This window comes from Copadichromis virginalis, linkage group LG13, assembly GCF_057382275.1.
Source record: "Copadichromis virginalis isolate Kocher_CV1m ecotype Utaka linkage group LG13, C_Virginalis_male_GT1.1, whole genome shotgun sequence".
NCBI lineage: Eukaryota > Metazoa > Chordata > Actinopteri > Cichliformes > Cichlidae > Copadichromis > Copadichromis virginalis.
The window spans coordinates 25,364,674-25,376,993 of record NC_140630.1 but is presented as its reverse complement, the minus strand read 5'-3'; the positions used below and the strand labels follow the sequence as shown (position 1 = coordinate 25,376,993).

General features: G+C 40.7%; 1 protein-coding gene across 4 annotated transcripts in view; it reads right to left on the bottom strand.

Annotated features, from left to right (window-relative positions):
* ablim1a (actin binding LIM protein 1a) overlaps positions 1-7,855 on the bottom strand; it is a 36,588-nt gene extending 28,733 nt beyond the window's left edge. For 2 of the 4 annotated variants that reach the window (XM_085478189.1, XM_085478190.1), the window contains exon 1: positions 7,484-7,855. In XM_085478189.1, the coding sequence (XP_085334315.1) occupies positions 7,484-7,574 (91 nt within the window). In that variant the 5' untranslated portion in view covers positions 7,575-7,855. The remainder of the gene's footprint in view (positions 1-7,483) is intronic. The other 2 variants (XM_085478192.1, XM_085478188.1) reach the window with 2 other exon arrangements.
* Between the last annotated feature and the right edge of the window lie 4,465 nt (positions 7,856-12,320).

Genomic DNA, 12,320 nt, shown 5'->3' with positions numbered 1-12,320 from the left:
TGTCACTTTTTATGGAATCAAACTCAAAGTAAGGTCAGTACTTCCACACTTTAAACGCTGCACGCTCATACTCTCTCCCGCACTCGATATATTATCCATTGTTGATCTGCACAGAGCTGCTGTCACCAACGTCGCACTTGCTTACGTCACTGTCATGAGACATTCTCGCAAAAAAAATCACGGTTTTAGTAACGCAGTAATGCAGCGTTCCTACGGGATAGTAACGGTAATCTAATTACCGATTTTGCAATAGTAATCCCTTACTTTACTCGTTACTTGAAAAAAGTAATCAGATTACAGTAACGCGTTACAAGTAACGCGTTACTGCCCATCTCTGCATCTGACCAAAAAAAAGAAAAAGTCTTTGCACATGTTTTTTTTTTTTGGTGGTAGAAATATTTTCAGGAAAAAGACAGAATTATGATGAACTATGTTTGGCTACACAAGCATGCACTGCACAACTGGAGACATGCCTCAGTGACTTATTACTATGATCTTAACATCCAGTCCATTAGGTTTAAAGTGTGACACCTTGTTTTGTATAGTATAGTGATGAAGTGTGATGGATATACACTGCGTTTGAAAGTCACAGACTCGTTCCCGGTACAAAAGCTACTCCAGTTTGAGTTCAGTTAGTCATCTGCTCCTTGGCAGAGCTTTCACCGCTCCTCTAAATATTTTTAAACAGGAGATTTTCTTTACTCTAGAAAGCTGTCTTCGCTGCTGCTCGCCTTGAGTCATGCTGACAACGGTCAACCTCACGAGCGCATGCCCCGGCAAATTGCAGGGAATGTTAATATCTCTAAACGACAACCCCTGACTTCGCTTCGTTCTGCCCACACAGCCGGGCGACCTCAGTAATAGGTGGAAACAATCATCTTTTTCTTTCAACAGGACACTATGAATGGGGCCACAGCTGACAACAATGGAGTGTACCTTTTAGATAGTCACCATGGCAACGGCTGCAGACAGAGAGAGAGAGAGCGAGGGAGAGACAGAGTGCAGGTCCACAGCTCTGCGCAGTGTGCCTCCCTACACTAGTGCTCCACTTTTCGTCTCTACGTTACCTCACTATTTAGCCTCTTTATAAAGATGAACTGTTTAATCCCAGAACTATGACCCTGAAGGTTTTAATTGACAAGCTCCTATATGACAAGCCAGATGCTGTACATTTACATAAAGCCTGATGCAGCCAAATTAAGCAGACTCCAACCCAGGCAGCAGCAGCAGCAGCTAGAGAATATCGACAAGGGCGTAGCATGTTCAAGTCTGCTTCTCTGAGGGAACATGTTGATGTGCTAGAGATGCACATTTAGACTGAGCTGTTAGTCATACTTCTTCCAAGCAACACACACCCACATAGAGAAAACCACCCCCATATTACCACATCATATGTCTAAATCTCTAAAAATAATCAAATCGGAAATCAGAAATTTAGTCCAGTCAAATCGAATTCAGCCAGACACTGGAGTTTAAAGCCAAATGGACATACTGCACGTCTATACGGTCTGCAGACAGTCAACAGCACGACAGGCAAAACAAATCCCGTAATAACACACTCATGACAACCTCACACACACACAGTCATGACCGCTGGAATACCTTTTTCTTTGACCATGACCATTGGAATCCAGGTATATCCGCACCAGAAAAGGCTCTGAAGATCAATCACCAGAAACACCCGAGCTGCTAGATCCCTTATTTTAGTCAAGACTGGAGCACAAAAAAGAAAGCCAAAGCACCAGAGAGAGGGAGAGAGAGAGAGGTGTGGGCGCTGCTTAGCGCTCCTCTCAAAAACAGCTACAGCGTGGGGTTTGCCTCCCGACTGCCTGTTTTCCTCCCATCCCTCTCCTCCTCCTTTCCCCCCCTCCACACATCCTCCTCCCTCCTCTTCCCCTATTGCTCCCTCTCTCAGCCTCTCTGTTGTGTCAGCCGCCTCCTCATTGCAGCAACCAGGTGGCTGCTGATGCCTCTGTGTGACCAAAACAGTAACCCCCCCCCAAAAAAAAAAATCCCCACACCTGCTCACATGTAATGACACAGATTTTTTCTTCTTTTTTCCAGTTTCAAAACCTTATTTCTAACTGTCCTCCATTCCAAAGTGGGTGGTGTACTGCGATTTATCAATATTCTGAAATGCAAATAAATCTATTCCACAAGTAAGAAGTTCAACATTGAATTATTCTGAAAAAGCACCCCCTTATCACTGTGCTGTACAACAGACACTTCAGCAAAGACTGTGTTTCAGTACAACAGGGCAGCAGGTGGTGATCAATGGCTTTTTACAGTAAGGCAATTAGCCTGCTGTGCTAAAAGAGTGGCTCACTGAAAACTTTCAGTATTTGACCGATGTATTAAAAAAAAGCAGAGCACAACTACTTTAAAAGCAACTAAGTAAAAGGCTGACTTCTTTGGAAGTATGTTTTTGGACCAGTAAAGCCAACCTTAATTAGAGTGAGAGCCTTAACTGCTAAAAATCTCAGTGATCATGAGGGCAGCAATGCAAAGACCAAAACGGGCCATCTAAGGTTGAAGGTTAAACTTCCTGTGATCGCGAACACGAACGCTGTATTAATATCTTCGGAGCTCCAGTCCCCTGGAATCCAATTACACAGAGCACAGGAGAGCATGTTCTAGCTAGATGAACATACCGGCTCTTATATCATCTGTCGCTTAAGTAACCATATGAAAAAAATGACTCTATGAATGAAGTGGCACCTCTGTGATAAAAAAATAAAAAAAACCCTGCAAAATAAACAAGACTCCCATCTGCTAGAGATGCGACAACATGCAAAAACAAGAAAAAAATGTATGCACGTGTGTTATGTAACTGAAGCGACACGTTTTGTTGTACTAAAAAGAAACCGCATCAAATATATGGAATTATTTTGGAATACAATTTCACTCAGAGCTGACAAACTAGGGTATAATGCATTAATAAAGTTTCTTATTTGCTCTACGGAGAATTTAAAAAGTTCTGCTGATGCCCAAGGTGCCAGTCCAGTGTTTCTAGAAACAACAGCGTGGAAAGATTATGACTCCAAAAGTAACTCAGCAGAAATTAGGGACCAAATTTGGTTACTGATCAATCCGTATTCCTATGGCTATGTGCGAGGAACAGTTTTTCATCAGCACTGCCACTGTAAATCCTAATGCAGGCAGCTTATTATGCATGCAGAATGCATTCGCCTACTGCAGTGTAAACTGTGCCACCTTCTGGAAACCAATCATCGTACCACAGTTTCCACGGGGCGTTTTCTCCTCATCAAACAAATGGGCGACATGCCAGGGAGGCAAATGGTATAAATAGTTGCCGGACGTTACTCCGAGCACTCCACCCTTTTTTATTGTAAAGAAAGGGAAATATGTTATAAGTGTATGATAATTAAAACAAAAATAAAATCCAGTAAAAACTAAAAGAACACTACGAGGTTTGCAGTCCACCTACTAACTGCTAAATGCAGCACAAAAACATCCTGTTACTGCTCCTGCTGTAGTGGACCTATTATCATCTTGACTCTTTTAATAATCTCTGTAGGAGCTGCAGGACAATCTTGGTACAATAGGCTTGCCAGGAGCAATTCCTGAGGAGCAAAGCCTATTATCCACGGATGAAAGGTTTCTGCTGTATTTGGCGCAACTATGGATGATCCATGTTTGACTGTCAATTAATAACAAGCCTGTAAATTAGCAGGTTAAGTACTGTTATCATCTGATACGAGCATTTCATAGTAATTTTTCTTATGGGTTCAGACCACAGCCAAACTGGCAAAAATGATTATGTTGCAAAAAAAAAAACATCACACGTGGAGTAAAAAACAGTGAAGACAGGCTGCACAGTTATCTCCGGCTTTATAATTATGGTTGCAAGACACCAGAGACACACATTGCACATACACATAAATGCATGAAAAAACATTTTTTTAAATATGCATTTTGAGACACTCTGTGGACTGGAGGATGATTTCTAGATTTTTATAAACTTGACAGAGAAAACAAATAACTAGGATGCACTCTTAAACTCTTTTGGAGCACAGACAGACTTAATTAACTCTCTCTCGCCGGATAATGACAGGCACTTCACCGGCTTCTATTTTAAAACAGGTTACAAAACAGTGAGAACTTTTTGAACACCAACCCTGTGCAACCTGGCGCACTTCTTTAAAGCGTATTTCACCCATTCCAGATTAACATTACTGTTATGTAGCCACCCTGAACACACAGAACTATATTTTTCCAACAAACAACTTCATTGGCCTTTTTTGAGAAATGTTTTAACAATTTACCCAAACATAAAAACCACTTTTCTTTCCCCCTTTTTTGTTTTTTACCCACAACCCACACGGGGCTTAACTTGTTTTCATGTTTCTTTGAGGAATCGATGAAATATTTGTTGACCCCTGGATAACAGCACTTGGAGAGCAGGCTTAGTGCCACTCACATTCAAACAAACAATCATCAAGTGGAATAATGCAGGAGGGTTTATGGTGTGGGAACACAGAGCTTGTGTTGGGTTCAGCAATCATAGGCAACAATAGGCTTCGGGAGTGGTTATGGCTGAATAAGAGGATGACTATTTGTTCATTTCTGAGTGCTTTTTACAAACATCTAGTCTTATGAAAATCATAGAATTTATCCAGTCTCCCAAAAAAAAATGCATATATATTACTGCATATAAGCACTTATTGAATGTCACTGTCTCTGATTGATCTTAGCTGACAGCTAACCTCTGTGAACTTTTATCTGAAACCACCTTCCTTAAAGCTGGAAGCTCAAAATCACTTTTAGACACCAGCATTAGAAGGAACTTGCTGCCATGTGGTTTGCAAGTATTTATTTTAAGGACAACTCAGTGCCAAGCAATGATGTTTTTTACTACTTTGCCTGGCATGCAGTCAGAGAATGCATAAGGTCTGGAAATCTCAATCTGTATTAATGCCCATGTTCTAATCCTGATGTAAGCCACCATGTCACTTCCTCATGTACTGTTGTACCGTTGGCTTGGCAAAATTCAGCAAAATTGCCCTCGCATATGGCTTTGAATTATATAAGTATAAAGAGGAGGGTGATGAATTTTCTAACGTTTTTTTTATGTTTTCTGTGAGACTTTTTCAGTGTAATCATTGGATAACTCATGCAAGTGAGGCTCGCACAAAGAAACACAGGTCAGATGTGGAAATCCACAAGAGGTGTAGTCACACGCTGTCATCCAATTAGAACAAAGTGATCTCTGAGCAACAACTAATCAATTCACTTCGAGACACCTACTCACAAACAGAGCAGCCAGACTGCAATAGAGGGCTAAAATAAGAGTCTTTTGTTGTATAAAACAACTGCTAAAAAAAGGGCCGCTAGCAGGAAGAAAAATTATAAACTCTAATGTAACTTCAGCTAAAAGTGTCTTAGACTAGATGCACAGTCTATTTTTTGCATGTTATTGTGAATGTTTTATTGCTCGCACGGAGGTAAGGTAATATCACTACAGTTAGTTTTTATTATTTGGACAATAAAAAGCCTATAACAGAAGCTGAGTTAATAAACGCTGATCCATATGTTTTAACCTGTCCTACCTGTAGCGACATCGTTCACCCTCTCGCTTAGATAATAGTCATTAGGGTTGAGGTACGGGAGCTGCTCCATGTACTGTTTAGGAATCAGGTACAGGACTTCCGCCACATGTCCATCCTCGATGATGGACATACGTTTTACCGAGCTCTTGCGTTTTACTCGGACGCGGTTGACACTTTGGCTGCGGCTGGAGCTGCACAGTTTGCTCAGGCTGTTGAGGTTGGGCACAGTAGGCATGGTGCCCTGCTCTCCTTCGACCGTCCCACAGAGAAGGGCGAAGCACTGCAGGTAGACGTCAGCCAGTGTTGGACTCAGACTCGCTCTGAAATACTTTCAGCCTTGGACATCGGGGGTGAGGGGTGTTCACAGAGGCACAGAAGCGAAACAAAGGAAGCTTGAAGGGTAAATTCAAAAGAACGCATCGTTAAACCTTGGCCCGGTTTCAAGAGCCGATGAACCGCCTTTGGTTAGGGTCCCTCCATCCATCACTTTTCAGGTGGCTTTAGGTAGCGTAGAGTAAGACGTAAGGAGACAAGCTTACAGTATGAGTGTCTTCAGCCCAACCAGCTTGGTGCCTTAAGCTGCTTAAGGCTGACGTCGAGCCACGATTATCTTCTGGGTGGGGTTTGATTTGTCTTTACGTTTTAAGTTCAATTACGCTGCTAAATAACAAGGTCCTTTTTTTAATCTTACATTAAGTTAGGTTCACACACAGAAAGAACAAATGGATCATTGTAGAGCATTACACTGACCCAAAGCATTCTTTCAAGGTTGGATTGCCTTGGGAGTCTGCCAGTCCCTTACAAGGTCAACAACCAGCAAGGTCGTTCCAGCAGGCAAAAACGCACAAATTCACTGTTCCTCATCAGCAGGATCAATAACATCTAAAGATCCTGTGAATACATTAGTGTTAAACTTGAAATGCAGACAAGTTATCCCTCCATTAGCATTGAAATTGACGGCTACATCAATAGGATTTTGCTAAGTTGCAACGCAGTAAGAACACATGTTCTGGGTTTGAGTTAAATTTGCTTCTGCAAAGACTTGCACAATGTCATTCATTCTTGGCTCATTTCCTCCAGCCAAGAATCCATTCACATTCCTTGGAAATCTAAGTTTTTCATGAGGTAAAATCCACTGACAATAACCCACTAATGCTTTAAACCAACTGAAAATATGATAGTTTTGTTGACACAGAGTTGCTAGGAAATTGCTACGTAGTCACCAAACATATTTCAACATAATATCAACTAAGTGCAATAAAACAGAAAACTCCCTCCTGACATCTTAATTCTATCAAGCAGATAAGAGTAAATGAAACATGTCACGAAAGAATTAAACCAGAGTAGCGCACACTTGATGAAAAGCATAGCAGACAGTGACAAAGCACAAAATTTCCTTTTAGTCTGGAGATGCCCGGCTTGGCCTGCACTTCAAATTTAATGAATTTCCTCTTTGTCTGAGAGGGTGCACAGACAGGATATCTGGAGGTAGACTGGCTGCGTATAGTGCTATTACCATCAGGTACTTATCTAATTTTACTTCCTCTGGAGTCTTCTTGCAACCACACCTTCACTCAGGCAGTTAGACTTTCATTACAAGCAAAAATAAAAGTGTGACAGTGAAAGAACATGTACAGTCTTACACCCACACACGAGGACACATGTACCTGAGAGTAGCTGAGGACATAGTACTCTGCTGCAATGTGGCACTGCCCTCCAATCGTCATCCAGTCTGTGGTATGTTTGCCACAACTACCCACACACTCGCAACTCAACACGCTTAGAAAAACAAGACTGCTGTCCCTGCGCAGCTGAAAATCAGTAGAGCACATAAAATGCATCACACACATTCGCACAGCCTCTGCTGTTTCTCCATCCTTATCAACGCATAACAAACACCCCCCCTCTCTTACCATCTAGTCCGAAACAGGAGGTGATTTTTTGGGCGTAGTTGCAGAGCCCATCGTAGCCAGGCTGCTGCCTCACTGTATTCCTCTCCCCCATCTCTACACACTCCCACACACACCGTCCCGTCCGGCAGTGCTTTCACTCCTTCCACTGCTCATCAATTATTCAGGCTTTTGCCAGGACACATGCATGCGCGCGCACGCCGACCCTCGGAATTCGCACGTACAGTACATAAACACACAAACACACTGGGAGAGAGAAAAGTGCTGAGGCAGAGGGTCGTGCCGTTGCAGCATGAGCAGCCCTCTCCGATGGTCGGATGAGAAGGAGACATCAGATTGGGTTACTGCAGAACGGAGCCGTGCCTCCTTTTTCATCCACCACTGATCATCAAGATAACACTGCACCGAGACAGGTACGCTGTGCAGGATGTGCAAACTGGTCAAGGAAAGGGCGGGGCAAAGCAGGAAGTGGAGGAAAATCACAGATGCACTAAGGTTTATGAGGCACACTTTCTTTGTTCATAGTAACTTGAAGTCCTGCATAATGAAATTACTTTCAGGACAAATTAAGTTACCTATAATTTTTCAGGCCCACAAAATTCTTGTGACTTTCATTAGTGCACATGCACATAAACAGCATGTAATAAAACGTACAACTGAGTTTGCAAGTTACAAAAATACTTTGGAAAACAGGACGGCATTTCTTCACAGTGATAGTGATGAAAGAACAAAAACATTACCTCAGGCATGGGCGAAACTTCCCTTAACACCATGCCTTTGCTAGGAAAATGGGGGAAAAGTGCGGTGATTTATTGAAACATGTGTACGCATATATGGAAATAAAGTAAATGAGAAAAACAAAGAATTGGTACAATTTTAAAGAGCTTGAAATATGATCTCCTTTGTTCTCACACAGCCTGAACTCACTTACACTACAAAAAATAATTTTGTTACATAAGTAGACTGTAAAATGTTATATTTAATGGAATCTGGTCAAATTAAATTTACTTGATTGGTTTATACCAGGCACATTTTCCTCAATGATTAATTTTATTTGATTGATTGATTTAAATAAAAAAGCTTTGATTTTGATTTCAGTTGCATTTTACTCAAAATTATTGCTACATGTTTACTGAAGGCAAAGAATACTTTTTTTAGGAAGCATTCTTCTAATTTATTTAAGTAATCTTCAGGATTACGTGACTGGAGGCCAGTCCATGACTGATAGTGTTCCACTGTGTTTCTATCCAGGTACGCTTTTACTGCATTGGCACTTTGTTTATGATGGATCAGACAGTTTCCATGGTATGGTGGATCAAAATCAAAATGTTATTTTTCTGCTTTCATAATTCCATCAAATTTTGACAAAATCCCCAACACCACTGGCTGGAATGTAGCCCCAAACATGATATAACCTCCCCTGTGTTTTAGAGACTCGTTGCTGTACCTCACTCCCAACATCTGTACATATGATGTAACAATGATTTGAACCAAAAATGTTCAAATTTGACCTGTTGCCACTAATTTCCAGTGCAGCTTTTGCATATTTGGCACACCTCAGGCTTTTCTCCCTGTTTCCCTTTCTTTAAAATGGCTTTTTGGCCGTGACAATTCAACTGAGATCATTTCTGTTGAGGCAGCAGATTAATCAGCTGAAGGGCCAGATGTATGTCTCTGGTCCTGCGTCAGCTTTTTGCTGGATTTTTTCTGATACTCTTCATCGGTCGTAGATAGCTTTGTAGGCCTACCATTTCTTCTTTTATGCTCCATTTGTCCAGCTGCCTCAAATTTTTTTTACGGAAACAATACTTTTTTTCAGCTAATATCATTCACTGTAGCATTTTTCATAGATTCAGCAAGTTTTCTGTTATGTGTAGAAACAACATTGAATCTTTGCCATAAGTTAAGTGCATCTTTTATGCCTGGATGCTTCACAGGTCAGTGTTAATAACTGCTTTATATTCTAGGGTCAATACAAAGCGTCTTGAGGTGACTGTTGCTGTGATTTGGCGCTATATAAATAAAACTGAACTGAAATGAATTGAATTAAAGTTTTAAGAGGTTTAATAAAAAAAAATTTTTAAAAAACACATTTGTCTGAAAATGTTCAGGTACAAGGACTGAGTGAAAACACACTCAGTGTCTAAAGAAAAACTTTCTTTGGACATTGGTTTCCTGAGAAAGTCTGGAGAACTATTACTCAAGACCACTTTGAAAAAGTGAGAGGACAGTCTGGCTCCTTAGAAGCAAAATATGAAGAAATGAGGGGTGGCCAAAACGTTTCCACAGTTAAATACATCCATAACTTTTTCACAAATCCCGCTAACATACTAACTAAAACGATCATTTAATCTGCTTGGTGGGTGTAATTAGACATTTAATTACATCCAACTGAAAAATTCTTTAGGAAAAAAGCACATGTGAAGGATATTTTCAACACAATTTAAAGCTCTACAAAGCAGGAAACCACATATAAAATGCCAGCCTATACGACACCCGGGGTGTAGCTGAAAACATCATAGCCCCACATATTAAAGCTCAATAGTCCAACATGTTGTAAAGTAGCAAAGAACTGACAGCAAATATCCAGCACAAAAAAGTGATTATGCTAAGTAGCATAGCTGCTAGTTAGTTTCTTTTTTTACTTGATTTTTCCAATAATGTACTGTCGGTGGAGAAATTTGATATGCTCATCTCTCAAATACCACCACAATGTGACCTTGAACAATGCACTTAAGCCCCATTTGCTCTGGCTGAACTGCTCAATGGCCATTAATAGCAGACGCACACAGAGCAGCTCATAGGTACGACTGACCAGGATAATGGTTTTATGAAAAATAAATAAAAATTGAGTTAAGAGATTCTAGACAAAAGCAAAAGAGAGGACAGGAAATACGATGAGACTCAAAAGCCCAGAGAGAGCAGCACGCCCGCGAGGGTTAAGGTGGGGTGACTAATGGAAGGGCATCGCTACTACTGAGGTAAAAGCCGATGGCCTTGTGCTGATAACGGGGTGGGCGACTTCAAGGCTGAGAGCACAATAATAGCTTATACTCTCTGGACCACTGAAGGAGAGGCCCGTGATCATAAAGGGACACTGGCAGGAGAAAGTGTAGTAATTTGTGATGATTTTAAACTTCCTTTTTGCTCTTGGATGAAAATCAATCACCAAACGTGCTTCAGTTCTTTCCTGTATACAGTGAAATATTGATAATGACACCACTAGAGGTCTAAAACATGAACCGGGCAGACCATTAGACACTTCGTATTGACATCTCGAACATAAATCTCGAAGGAGAGTGGTCATTAGTTTAAATTACACACAATAGGGAACTGCAAGCAGCTGTTACAGTATTGCAGATTAGATTTTTAAAAATACTGTTAAAATTACTCTATATATATTGTGTCATAAGACATGAAAAGTAACAAATTCTCACAACTGAGAAACTGGAAATTTTTAGCTTTTTGCTTGAAAAGTGACTTTGCTGAAAGCGTTTAGCAAAATAGTTGCAAATAGTTTTCTGAAAAATTAGATAACACTTAAAATATGGCAAAAAAAATCTGTGGAAATATATTCTGATAGGCCTCAAGATATTGAAACATACGTGCAGATTCTCTACAAAGTAAAGAAAAAGAACGCAATCATATTATGATAGCTAACCATACCAATAATGGCATGTCACGTGATTTGATACAAACTTGTTACAAAGTAAAGAAATTTGTGGTTTGTCGATATTTTTTTTTTTTTGCTGTGATAATACTTCTTGGCAATAATTCTATTTAGTTTTCCTTAAATGTTGCCACATTTGTAAGAAAAATGCATTTGGGCAGCACCCATTAAAAATTTGCCAAACAGATGTCTGCCATTGACTCTTGTTTGGTATCGTTTATTGGATTGGATGATTGAAGTCTGAAGAAACAAGACAAACCCACCATTTAACAATTTATTCATCTAACAAACAGAGCCCTCTGCAGCATGTTGAGGAACCATGCAGAGCCACAACAGCCTGGCATCACCTCCTCATGGCTGGTCACACAGTCCTGTGGGATGGTGTCTTATTTTTCAACCGGCTTTTGTCACAAGTCAGCCAGTGTGGTTGTGTTGGTCACTCTGACATGAACAGCACGCCTATGCTGATCAAACAAGTGTTCAGTGGCCACTTCATTTTCAACTCCCAAATTCTGGTCGTGGTCTCTTATAAACCCCGCTTTGTGTGATGTGCATTATAATCTTGGAGGATAGAGTTCTCTAGAAATATGGTATTGTCCACTGGTTGCAGAATCTCGTCATCACCATCATACAGTACTTGGCCTTCCATTTGGAAATGGTACCAGGGCTCACCTGCTGCAACTTAGCTTTGCAGATGACGCAAGCCCTAACCAGATCTGTCAAACATGGCCTGTTTGGAGCAGACAACAACTGACCACTCTACCAGGGTCCAAGCTCGCATGTGCAAGAGTCAAAAGGAGAATAAGCTGTTTGCCACTGACAAAGTGGCAAATTTTACATCAACTCTGCTGTTTCAACCCACAAATGCATTTTCCTTATAAATTGGAAGCATTTAAGGAGAAATAAACAGGCTTTCCAGGGGTATCAGGATTTTTTGCCAAGAAAGATTGTTACAACAAAAGAATAATCGTGTGTATTGTTTTATACTATCAAACATGTAATGTCAGATGACTTGATGTGACATATTGATGAAAAAGCTCTTGTTTGTGCCTGATTTATCCACATATTAGTAACCTCATGTTTGTCTAAACAGCACGGAGATGACTGGCATATACAACCATAGGATGTAGGATGCAATTAATTCCCAGGAATGGTGATTGGCTGTTTGCA